Below are 12,991 nucleotides of genomic sequence, written 5' to 3'. Positions count from 1 at the left end.
TTTTATATTAATTTAATTTTAGTCATTTAAGATAATGGCAGAAACATTTTCACTGTTTAAAATGTTCACTATGTGGCAATAAAATAGAGCCACATTTATGAGACAAAAGATGAAAAAGAGGGCATGTATCATTATAATTGCTATATCCGTATGACATAGTAAAAGGGAACAAGCAGGTTGTACTTATTTTTCTTTCAGGAAATCAGATCACCTGAATTCTTGTTCATCCTTGATTTGTTGCCTTGAGATAAAGCAAATCTATATATCTAAACACTGACTGAAATTGACCAAGAGGAAAACACAAATTCTTTTTGACTTAATTTGCCATTAAAAATTGTAGTCAAGAGGCCGGGCGGTGGTGGCGCACGCCTTTAATCCCAGCACTCGGGAGGCAGAGGCAGGTGGATCTCTGTGAGTTCGAGGCCAGCCTGGGCTACCAAGTGAGTTCCAGGAAAAGGCGCAAAGCTACACAGAGAAACCCTGTCTCGAAAAACCAAAAAAAAAAAAAATTGTAGTCAATAATCATGAGAAATAAATGGCTGCACAGTGCAATATTAGTTGTCTAAGACAAGTTTAAAATTCAAGTAATCATCATTGATTAGTCCAAGAAAGTAACTTAAATGAAAATCCTTGACCCAATTGCCATGTAAAGCAGTTAGCATAAGATTTTAGTTGTTCTGTTTTATTTGAATTCGCAATCTGTTTGATGATGCCCATTTAATGGGCAGATAAATCACCTTAAAAGCACAGGGGTAGTTTTAGTATTGCAGATGTCTCTTGCTGATATCACTAAAAAATATTTTAAGTGGACTTTTTAAAAGTGTATTACATCAGTACTTCAATTTAACAATTTTTTTTTTGTTTTTTTTATTATTATTATTATTATTATTTTACAACACCATTCAGTTCAACATAATAGCCACAGAATCCCCTGTTCTCCCCCTCTCGCCCACCCCTCCCCCCAGCCCACCCCCCATTCCCACCTCCTCCAGATCAAGGTCTCCCCCGAGGACCGGGGTTGACCTGGTAGACTCAGTCCAGGCAGGTCCATTCCCCCCTCCCAGACCGAGGGCATTGGCTTACAGCATTTTTACAGCAAATTTATAATTTTTTACACTAGCCTTTAGTGTGTAATTTATTTCTTAGTGTATAAGTACAATATATCTTTTAAAATATAAAATGTATTGTTTATTGTGCCATTTATTTCAGATTGCTTAGTTAAATCTTAGCACAAAGTATCCTGAAAAATGAAGGGATTAAAGTCTACATTGCATTTTCTATAAAAAATCTAATTGAAAATAATCTTGATTTGTTTCAGATATCATACTGTAGCACTCATTAAATATCTATATTGGTCATAGGATTTTGTTTTTAAGAAATAATGAGTCTTGTATATGTATGTGTGCACATATCTTTATATGTATGTAGTGAGATACTAACTCTATGTATTTTTCTGTGTTTATAGATATATTTCACACAGTAAAGAATCAAGTTAGACATCACTTTAGCTGAAAAGAGCAGCATAGTGATGAGATTTCCAAAGAAAGCAAGATGCAACTTTATGACACCCTACACTTTTTGTTTGCATAGCAATTCATCCAGGAGAGCAAACAGAAAAAAAGAAGAAAAGCTGTTTCCTCCTACGCTTTCCCCACTGTCAGAGGACCCTCCACGTCGCAGAAATGCCAGTGGCAACAATGGGCTCTTCAGTCAAGACAAAAATATCTCAATGGCTGGACCACTTACCTCTACCAAACCTAAGAGAAGTGAAGGCAAATTCTGTGCTACTTTCAAAGGGATAACCATAAATGTAAGTGTCTTAGAGGAAATACTATGTTAAGCAAAAATAAGTTAATGCAGCTCAACCAGTGTAACTTTACCATAGGAATGTTACAAGGATGTAATAGGCACAGAAAAGCCAAGTGTGTCTTTGTATAAAAATGCTCAAACTCTTTATTATTTTAATATTAATATTATTATTTTTATTATAATAATAGTGTCCTCTGTTTCAATCTCTTTGTATCCTGAGGGTGGGGAAGGCAATGTCTTAATGCTGAACACAGAAACTGCCATGTGGAAGGTACAGATCCTCTAGCAGGTGAAAGAAATAGATGGAATCAAGGTCACCTAAGGTCACTAAACAGGAATAGGAATCCCAAGTTGCTTCTTTCTACCATTCAAATTTGCAATGTGATTGGAAAAACAATGGTTAAGCTGGAATAATTTTCAGTGGTGAATCTATTTCTAAAAGGCTCAATAATATTTCTAAGCTAAATGAGTCTACAGTCCTTCAGGTTTTCTGCATTGCAGCTTGATTAGCATAGATTATAGAATGATATCATTTCAATATCCATACATAATGTTACTTTATTTTTAAGGTATAGGAATATGAACTATTAAAACCATGAGAGAATTAAAAAATGTTAATTTTAAAGAATAAAGAGTGTTAATGACCAATACATATCTACTCTTGAATATATATATATATATGTATATATATATATATATGAATACATATACACATCAATAAATGAAGATATTGCCGGGTTGTGGTGGTGCACGCCTTTAATCCCAGCACTCAGAAGGCAGAGGCAGGCAGATCTCTGTGAGTTCGAGGCCAGCTTGGTCTACAAAGTGAGTTCCAGGAAAGGTGCAAAACTACACAGAGAAACCCTGTCTCGGGAAAAAAAAATGAAGATATATATCACCCATATATGTCCATTTTTCTTTAAATATGAAAAAAATGAGTAACTTCTTAGGTGTCTGGCATAACTTTTTCAGACCTGAACTCTATAGTCTATTTAACAACTCATGAAAGGCAATGAGGGTTCTTAGCTTTGAAGACTCCAATGTACAAGCCTCCCTTATCTAAGATAAATAAGATGCCTAGATAGCATGCTTATCTAAGTAAATATCATTACAAATATAAAAATTTATACTAGTGTGAAGTTGACATTTTCTATAGTTGCAAACACACACACACACACACACACACACACACACACACACATATATATAGTGACATAAGTTAAAGAATCATCAAATCACACATCACTTCAGCCAAAAATAATCTATAATGTTGATAATTAAACTATTTATTCTAAGTATTATAAAATTTATTATGAGTAAGATAATGCTTCAACAAGCTACAGTCGGATATACAAAAGATAAAAATTACTGGGGAAATGTTAAAAATATTAGTATATTTTCTCCTGGAAATGCATTATTATTTCATGTTTTATGACACATCTCTGAGTTCTTAAAATGAATGGATTTGTAGGCAGATTTCATGTTTTTATACTTTTCACAATCATGATTGTATGTAATCTTTTACAGTTAGATGTTTCAGTACTATCATCAATGCCATGTGTGATATATGTGGTGTTTCAAGGTTCATGCCATATATCTTGGTCATTGAAACAGTGGACACTGTCCTAAGCTAACTCTACTATTTGATCTGGGTCAGTCTAACCCTAACAGTGTAGACATTGAGCTGGTATAGGAGTCTCTTACAGCAGTACAGGTCTAATCTACATGCAATCTCTGATGATCTTTAAAATATTTTTCTATGTACATCGTAAGAATTTACAAATATATATTGTTTCTGTACATTTATCTCAATGTGGCCTAGGTAGTATGAATTTTCTGATAGCCATGAAGGTCAAGGATCAAGTGGAAAAGATCAATTTTCATGGATTTAAGGACTACCATATTTAGCCTTTATCTTTAAAGTGAATTCTTTCACAATGGCAAGCATGCATTCCTATGTGCCTGGACACACTCAGCAAATTCTAAGAGCACTGAGTAAAGGGGCAGAGTCATATACCAGAAATGGCTTTTAATCTGAGGTGACCAATGAGACATACCTGTGCTCAAAGTAGAATATAAAATGGCTGGTGATTTATATCTTAAAAAGAAGAGAGACAGGCCTGTGAATGGTACAAGGGGCCTATGAAAGTACATCTGACTACAGGCACAAGGCCATTTTGCTATGGAGGAAGCATTTGTCCCTACCTGACTGTTGCAATACCCCTAAGATGGAGACAACCATAGGAACTACAAACTGAACTGCAAGCTCCTAAGTTACAAGACGGAACACCATCCTTCCTTCAAATAAAAATCATTGTTTTCCTACCAATTTTCTGAGAGAAATTTGAGCCATCTTGGTGGATCTTTTCAGAAGTGGTCACTGCAGATTCAGAGCTTCAAAGGGTAAGATTGATGTTTCCATTTTGGAATCATCTGTTCATTGCTGAATCTGTGTCAACACATTCAAGTTTGACAAATCTGATCAAGAAAGAAGTTAACTGAGGGACAAACCTTGAGGCACAGCAATCTTAGGGAGACACAAACTAGTAAGGATATAAGGAGTAAGTGGCATCATGGAAAGTATTAGCAGAGATAGAAAAGTCAGGATTGTCCACAGTTGTTAGGTGGGGAAAAGCAATCTACCATGTGAACATAGCAGGCAGTCTTGTGACACAGAGTGAGCACATAGTTCCTCTTCTCAACACATACTTTCTGCTGTGTTCCATCTTTTCTTCAGCAATGCCAGTTCAAAGCAAAGCCCTCAGAAGTCTCTTATTCACTTAGTATTTGACCTGATGCAAATGAGGTTTTACTCTCTCAAGGCTTTAAAATACCATGGCATTCACTTTGTCAGATAGTAATCAAGGGCTTCATGAGGAAAAAAAGGTGTGTCAGCTTCCAGTCAGCCAAGACACAGTTGCAGAACAGTGCCAGATCTCCTGATATTTTTCTCTCCCTCCCTCCTTTTACTTCTTCCCCTTTCTCCAACTTCTTTCTCTGCCTCTATATTATTCCTTCCCCTCCCATTTCAGATTTTCTTCTTGATTTAAACCCTTGCCATGCCAGTCTTAATATGATCATGGGACTATGTAATCACAGCACCTGGTTAGTTTACTGTTTAGTGTCATCAGAGAACAAAAGCTGGTGATCCACAAAATTCATAAAATAAACAGGATCACCTGTCCATCCTCATACTATGTATATATTTTCTTTTTTCATGCTGTTTCCTACTGTGCTTGACATTTGTGAAGAAATGGTTTGAGAAAGCCAGATCTAATGGAGGATATTTGTTCTCCTTTTTCCAGGAGGGAGATACTCCAAAAAAGGCTGCCTCTGCTACCGTTACTGTCACCAATACAGCTATTGTCACTGCCACTGTCACAGCTACTGCCACCACCACTGCCACGGCCACTACCACAACCACCACTACTACTATTTCTACCATCACCTCAACAATTACTACTGGCCTTATGGATAGCAGTCACCTGGAGATGACTTCCTGGGCAGCTCTGCCCCTCCTGTCCAGCAGCAGTACCAATGTCCGGAGACCCAAGCTCACTTTTGATGACTCGTATGTAGCATGAATCTTAAAAGTTCTTATTAATAAAATCAAACCTGAAGCCAGGTATTGGGGTGAACACTGGAAGATCAGAGAGACAGAACAAGCCACAGCTTCCTCACCTTGCTAGTTCCTCAGCTGATCCTGTTTCCTCAGGCTGGAAGCCTCTGAGTCCTCATCCAGAATGGGTCTCAGCTGAACTGCTACTAGAAGCCTGGAAGCTTAACCAGCCAAATGCTTAACCAGGCCAAATCCTTCTAGTTCCTGGTCCTCACGCCTTATATATCTTTCTGCCTTCTACCATCACTCCCTGGGATTAAAGGCTCACTCCTTGGGATTAAAGGCGTGTGTCACCATGCTTGGCTGTTTCCAATGTGACCTTGAACTCACAGAGATCCCAGATGGATTTCTGCCTCTGGAATGCTAGCTAGGATTAGAGGCATGAGTGCCAACATTTTCTAGCCTAAGTATCTAGTGGCTTTTCTGTTATCTGATCCCAAATAAGTTTATTAGGGTACACAATATTTTGGGGAATACAGTACCACCACACTCGTATGTTGTTTCCAGATTATTGCAGACCCAGTTTGGGAATGGTGATTGGGGATGAGGGTAGTATGAATTTTCTAGTGCCATGCATGTGTCATCCTGTATAAGAAGTTAATATCAACTCCTATAATGTTAAATGAAAACCCTTTCCATACACATACTTCCATCACCAGTAAGAAATGTATTTAGTCCACTTTAATCCTGGATCTTAGTTACTGTTTCCCAAGGTGGATTCTTTCCTCTAGGCTATTTTTAATTCATTCTTATTCATGACTTCAGTTATATAGAACAATTTATAGCTAGGTTTTATATGGCCTGTTTGGGCAACTGTAACAAGTTGGGTTAGATGATATAGGTTTCTGTCCTAATCGGTCATCTTGCACTTCAAAGTCCAATTATAGTGTCATTTCAAGGTTAGTATCAGTAGTATATATGAGTGACAAAATTAGTATACCTTTGTCAAGCACCATGTAGGAATGAATTAATAGCCATAAGTATTTGTACTATTCAGTTTCTAAATGAAAAGATGAACCACTGGTTTGTAAAAGAGTTTATTTTGTTTGTTTAGTGTTCACAATGCTGATTTTTACATGCAAGAGGCTAAGAAGCTGAAACACAAAGCTGATGCACTGGTAGGTTTCTTTCTTCTCATTGCTTTACCCTACTAAAAGTATGTTGTTTTGAATGAAAACAAGGAATGCATTTTGCAAATGGGGCAAACTTGAAGTAGTACCACCTAGATCTTTTTAAAGCATTGCTGCTCTTACAGACAGATATGAGAGCATGTGAATTATGTAGTACTATGATTCCCGAAGTTCTTTGACTTGGGTTCTCATATTATTTCTTTATCACTTTTTCTTCCTTTGAACCAACTTTGGAAACAACTTTGGAAGCTCACTCTTATATACCATTGTTATAGTCTTTTATATGAATTAAAATTACTTTTCAACATGCCCTGGATATTGTGGGAGCTTCTATTGGGTCCAATAAACCAAATCTGGCGTGAAAAGGTGGAAGGTGTTAAGTCATAATTAATGGGTATCAAAACTTGATTTGGGGAAATGTAAGCTACATGGAAAGCTCAGATTCTTGTTGCATTAAGTTCCATGTTCTTAGTCAGACTTTTCTCTTCTGATCAGAGAATGACAATGCTATCGTGTAGATGTAACCAACTGTCTTCTTAAATAAGAAACACAGAACCAAAGTAAAAGAGAAAGCCAAGAGGTCACACCTCAGAGCTAAAATCTTACCCTTCTTCCTGTGGTGCTCCTACTTCTCTGAAAGAGAGCTACTTCCTGTGTGTTTATCTTTAATATAGTCTTTCTGTTCTGCCTTCTCATTGGTTGTAAACCCAAACACATGACTGCCTCGTCACTGCCTGTAAGTACAGCCCTCCAGGTCTTAAAGGCATATGTATCCAATGCTGGCTGTATCTCTGAACACACAGAGATCTATCTAGCTCTGTCTACCAAGCGCTGGGATTAAAGGAGTGCACCGCCACGCTCTTGCTATGGCTCTAATAGCTCTGACCCCCGGGCAACTTTATTTATTAATATACAATTAAAATCACATTTCAGTACAAATAAAATACCACCATATTTCCCCTTTTCTATTTTAATAAAAAGAAAAAAAAAGCAAAAGGCTATAACTAACAAAAGAAAAACTATATAAAAAAGTACAATAACTATATACAATATATACAAGTAATAAATACCTAAACAATGTCTAGTCCATTTGTATTTGACAAATCAGAGAAAATAATTCCATTATCTATCCTATTTTGGTAAGTCCAAAATATATCTAATTCACTTTCTATCCTAATTAATCTTCAACTATAACTAACTAATCTTCAACTCCCTCAGAGACCCAAGAAGGAATAATATTACCTAACAAAAATAAAAATAGGAAGTGCATGCAAGCAACTTCCAAAAATTTATGAGTTGACAGAAACAGCCAGCTGCCTGGACAGTCACCTGAGGTTTCTCCACAGTGTTGGGGCATCATCTTCAGCCTATAGGCTTAGCATATCCAACAAACTCATTTGTGAAGTAGGATGTACACAAGGTCAACAGTTCAACCTCACATTGAGTGAGAGCAGTCCATGTACCAGAAACACCTGAATTCCACTAGTGTCATGTCATGATTCAGGATTTTAAATTCCGGAAATTGTTGATGGTTTTTGAATTCAGCTGTCCATTCTTCTTGGCTGTGTATATATGGCTTCATCTCAGCATGCCATTCTTCTCCACATCCCTCTATTAAATGCCAGTCTACTATTGAGAGGTGTGAGCTTAGTTACTCTCCAAGAATAACAGTTTCAGCTGCTGTTCCATTGTACATCAGAAGCCATCGGCCCACTGCCTGTTCAGCTGCCTTCGAAGAAAAGGGCACTGTATCTTTTCTGGATTGCAAAGGCCACTTCAGGGATGGTGCCATATCATTGTGGCCTCAGGAGATGCCTTTTGATAAAGCCATAACCACACTTGTTTTGGCAAGAATCAGTAGTCCTTTGTTTCGTGTCCTGTCTGTCCTGTTTGTCAATAGTTGATTTGAGGATACTTTGTTGTCCAGTGGCTAACTTTTGCCACAATGAAAGTTAACTCCATATGCAGTTTCTTCACTGCCCATATTTTCTCTGAAGTAGATTGGTACTACCAGGAGCCGACATGTCTCATAGTTATAACAAAAAGAAAAATTTTCTAAGTTATTAAAACATTTTAAATGTCATAGTCTGTAGATCTCTGAAGGGTTTGAAGATGACCTATCTATCTAAAATATATCTGCTCATTTTTTAAAACATACCTAATATGACTGCAAGTTCTATTTTAATGTCTAACTACTAACATTAATTTCTTTATATCCTAATAGTTGGTAATAATAACATTCAAGGATCAGAAAATTGCATTACATTGTTAAATGAACGGTATAAGTACAATTAGAAATATACATATAGTATTTTCTAACAATATCAATTTCAAATTTGTATACAATATAAAACAATCCAATCCAATGTGAAGTATTTAAAACTTGTAATTGTCTTTTTTCTTCTTTTCTTTTTCTTTCTTTCTTTTTTTAACTTCTTTTTTTCCTTTTATCTTATTTTACAATACCATTCAGTTCTACATATCAGTCACAGATTCCCTTGTTCTCCCCCCTCCTGCCCCCCTCCCCTTCCCCCCAGCCAAACCCCCATTCCCACCTCCTCCAGGGCAAAGCCTCCCCCGAGGACTGAGTTCTACCTGGTAAACTCAGTACAGGCAGGTCCAGTCCCCTCCTCCCAGACTGAGCCAAGTGTCTCTGCATAAGCCCTAGGTTTCAAAGAGCCAACTCATGCAATGAGCACAGGACCCAGTACCACTGCCTAGATGCCTCCCAAACAGATCAAGCCAATCAACTGTCTCACCTATTCAGAGGGCCTGATCCAGTTGAGGGCCCCTCAGCCTTTGGTTCATAGTTCATGTGTTTCCATTCGTTTGGCTATTTGTCCCTGTACTTTAACCAACCTTGGTTTCAATAATTCTTGCTCATATAAACCCTCCTCTTTCTTGATAATTAGACTCTCAGAGCTCCACCTGGGCCCTGGCCTTGGATCTCTGCATCCAGATTCCTCATTCCTTGCAAGGGGTTTCTGGCACAACTATTAGGGTGTTTGGCCATCCCATCACCAGAGTAGGTCAGTTCCGGCTGTCTCTCGACCATTGCCAGCAGTCTTTTGTGGGGGTATCTTTGTGGATTTTTGTGGGTCTCTCTAGCAGTTTGTTTCTTCCTTTTCTCATGTGGTCTTCATTTACCATGGTCTCCTATTCCTTGTTCTCCCTCTCTGTTCTTGATCCAGCTGGGATCTCCTGCTCCCACAGGCTCTCTTTCCCTCGACCCTCGCCCTTCATTACCCCCACTCATGTCCAGGTTGTTCACGTAGATCTCAACCATTTCTCTGTCACTGGGCGATCCGCGTGTCTTTCTTGGGGTCATTTTCCAGGTAGCCTCTCTGGTGATGTGAGTAGCAGTCCAGTCATCCTTGTTCCATATCTAGTATCCTCCTATAAGTGAGTACATACCATATTTGTCTTTCTGAGTCTGGGTTACCTCATTCAGGATGATTTTTTTCTAGATCTATTCATTTGCATGCAAACCTCATGATGTCATTGTTTTTCTCTGCTGAGTAGTATTCCATTGTGTATATGTGCCACAATTTATTTATCCATTCTTCAGTTGAAGGCCATCTAGGCTGTTTCCAGGTTTTAGCTATTACAAACAATGCTGATATGAACATAGCTGAGCAAGTGCTCTTGTGGTATGATTGAGCATTCCTTGGGTATATGCCCAAGCGTGGTATAACTGGATCTTGGGGGAGATTGATTCCCAATTTTCTAAGAAAGTGCCATATTGATTTCCAAAGTGGTTGTACAAGCTTGCATTCCCACCAGCAGTGGAGGAGAGTTCCCCTCGTTCCACATCCTCTCCAGCATAAAGTGCTTCAGTGTTTTTGATCACAGGCATTCTGACAGTCAAAAGGTGGTATCTCAGAGTTGTTTTGATTTGCATTTCCCTGATAATTAGGGATGCTGAACAATTCCTTAAATGTCTTTCAGCCATTTGAGTTTCCTCTGTTGAGAATTCTCTGTTTAGTTCTATAGCCCATTTCTTAATTGGACTGTTGGTCGTTTTGATGTCTAATTTCTTGAGTTCCTTATATATTCTGGATATCAGTCCTCTGTCAGATGTGGGGTTGGTGAAGACCTTTTCCCCTTATGTAGGCTGTCGCTTTGCCTTGTTGACCATATCCTTTGCTCTACAAAAGCTTCTCAGTTTCAAGAGGTCTCATTGATTGTTTCTCTCAGTGTCTGTGCTGCTGATGTTATATTTAGGAAGTGATCTCCTATGCCAATGCGTTCAAGACTACTTCCTATTTTCTCTTCTAGCAGGTTCAGAGTAGCTGGATTTATGTTGAGGTCCTTGATCCACGTGGACTTAAGTTTTGTGCATGGTGACAGATATGGATCTATTTGCAGCCTTCTACACGTTGATATCCAGTTATGCCAGCATCATTTGCTGAAGATGCTTTCTTTTTTCCATTGTACACTTTTAGCTTCTTTGTCAAAAATTTTATGTTCATAAGTGTGCAGGTTAATGTCAGGGTCTTCAATTTGATTCCATTGGTCCACATGCTGGTTTTTATGCCAATACCAAGCTGTTTGTATTACTGTAGCTCTAGAGTAGAGCCTGAAGTCAGGGATTGTGATGCCTCCAGAGGTTGTTTTATTGTACAGGATTCTTTTGGCTATCCTGGGTTTTTTGTTTTTTCATATGAAGTTGAGTATTATTCTTTCCAGGTCTGTGAAGAATTGTGTTGGTATTTTGATGGGGATTGCATTGAATCTGTAGATTGCTTTTGGTAAAATTGCCATTATTACTATGTTGGTCCTGCCTATCCATGAGCATGGGAGATCTTTCCATTTTCTGACATCTTCTTCAATTTCTTTTTTCAGGGACTTACAGTTCTTGCCATATAGGTCCTTCACTTGCTTGGTTAGTGTTACCCCAAGGTATTTGATGTCATTTGTGGCTATTATAAACGGTGATGTATCTCTGATTTCCTTCTCAACTTCTTTGTCCGTTGTATATAGGAGGGCTACTGATTTTTATGAGTTGATCTTGTATCCTGCTATGTTGCTGAAGGTGTTTATAAGCTTTATCAGTTCCTTGGTGGAATCCTTGGGGTCACTCAAGTATACTATCATGTCATCTGCAAATAGGGAAAGCTTGACTTCTTCCTTTCCAATTTGTATCCCTTTCATCTCCTTATGTTGTCTTATTACTCTGGCTAGCACTTCAAGTATTATATTGAATAAGTATGGGGAGAGTGGACAGCCTTGCCTCATTCCTGATTTTAGTGGAATTGCTTTGAGTTTCTCTCCATTTAATTTGATGTTGGCTGTTGGCTTGCTGTAAATTGCCTTTATTATGTTCAGGTATGTTCCCTGAATTCCTGATCGCTCCAAGACTTTTATCATGAAGGGGTGTTGGATTTTGTCAAATGCCTTTTCTGCATCTAGTGAGATGATCATGTGTTTTTTTTCTTTGAGTTTGTTTATATGGTGTATTACATTGACGGACTTTCGTATGTTTACCACCCTTGCATCCCTGGGATGAAGCCTACTTGATCATGGTGGATAATTATTTTGATGTGTTCTTGGAGTCTGTTTGCCAGTATTTTATTGAGTATTTTTGCATCAATGTTCATGAGGGAGATCTGTCTGTAGTTCTCTTTCTTTGTTGTATCCTTGTTTGGTTTAGGAATTAGGGTAATTGTCACCTTATAGAAGGAGTTTGGTAATGTTCCTTGTTTCTAATGTGTGGAACAATTTAGAAAACATTGGTATTAACTCTTCCTTGAAGATCAGGTAGAATTCTGTGGTGAAACCATCTGGTCTTGGTTTTTTTTTTTTTTGGTTTGGAGACTTTTAATGACTGTTTCTATTTCCTTAGGGGTTACTGGACTATTTAAATATTTTATCTGGTTTTGATTTAACTTAGGTATGTGGCACCTGAAATTGCTTCTCCTACCCACATATCATCATGGTCATGAGCCTCAACATTAAATGTGTCTCTAATCCAATCTTCCAAAGGTGCAGATCTTGCCTTTAATATCCTGATTAGTCTTTTGCATGCTGCATTCTCATTCTTAAAGGCCAAAGATTCAATGATTATCTGACTAGCTTCTGAATGCGGGACCATTCTCTTTACTGCTGAAGCCAGTCTTTGTAAAAAAAAAAAAGAAAAAAGAAAAAAGAAAAAAAAATCTGTGAAAGAGTCTTTTGTGCCTTGTATAACCTTTGTAAATGTCTCATGTTTTTTTTCCTGGTTCCTCAACTGTGTCCCATGCATTCAAGGCTGCTGTTCGACCTAGAATTTGGGTTTGGATATCATATAACCATTGTGTTTGTACTGAAGCATATTGGCCTTCTCCAATAAGCTGATTCTGGGACACTTGTTTTACGTTATCCCTCCATTGTTTTTCTATGTTTTTATCCTCATCCCTGAACCACATTTGCAACTGGAGCCTTTGACTGGGTT

At 38.0% G+C, this 12,991-nt stretch overlaps 1 protein-coding gene across 4 annotated transcripts in view; it reads left to right on the top strand.

Annotated features, from left to right (window-relative positions):
• Positions 1–12,991, top strand: part of Aff2 (ALF transcription elongation factor 2) — a 578,922-nt gene that overhangs the window by 540,495 nt on the left and 25,436 nt on the right. For all 4 annotated transcript variants that reach the window (XM_042268758.2, XM_042268755.2, XM_042268756.2 and 1 more), the window contains exons 12-14: positions 1,591–1,810; positions 5,115–5,380; positions 6,483–6,546. In XM_042268758.2, the coding sequence (XP_042124692.1) occupies positions 1,591–1,810; positions 5,115–5,380; positions 6,483–6,546 (550 nt within the window). The remainder of the gene's footprint in view (positions 1–1,590; positions 1,811–5,114; positions 5,381–6,482; positions 6,547–12,991) is intronic.

Source organism: Peromyscus maniculatus, chromosome X, assembly GCF_049852395.1.
Source record: "Peromyscus maniculatus bairdii isolate BWxNUB_F1_BW_parent chromosome X, HU_Pman_BW_mat_3.1, whole genome shotgun sequence".
Classification (NCBI taxonomy): Eukaryota; Metazoa; Chordata; class Mammalia; order Rodentia; family Cricetidae; genus Peromyscus; species Peromyscus maniculatus.
This window is presented reverse-complemented; position numbering and strand designations above follow the sequence as displayed.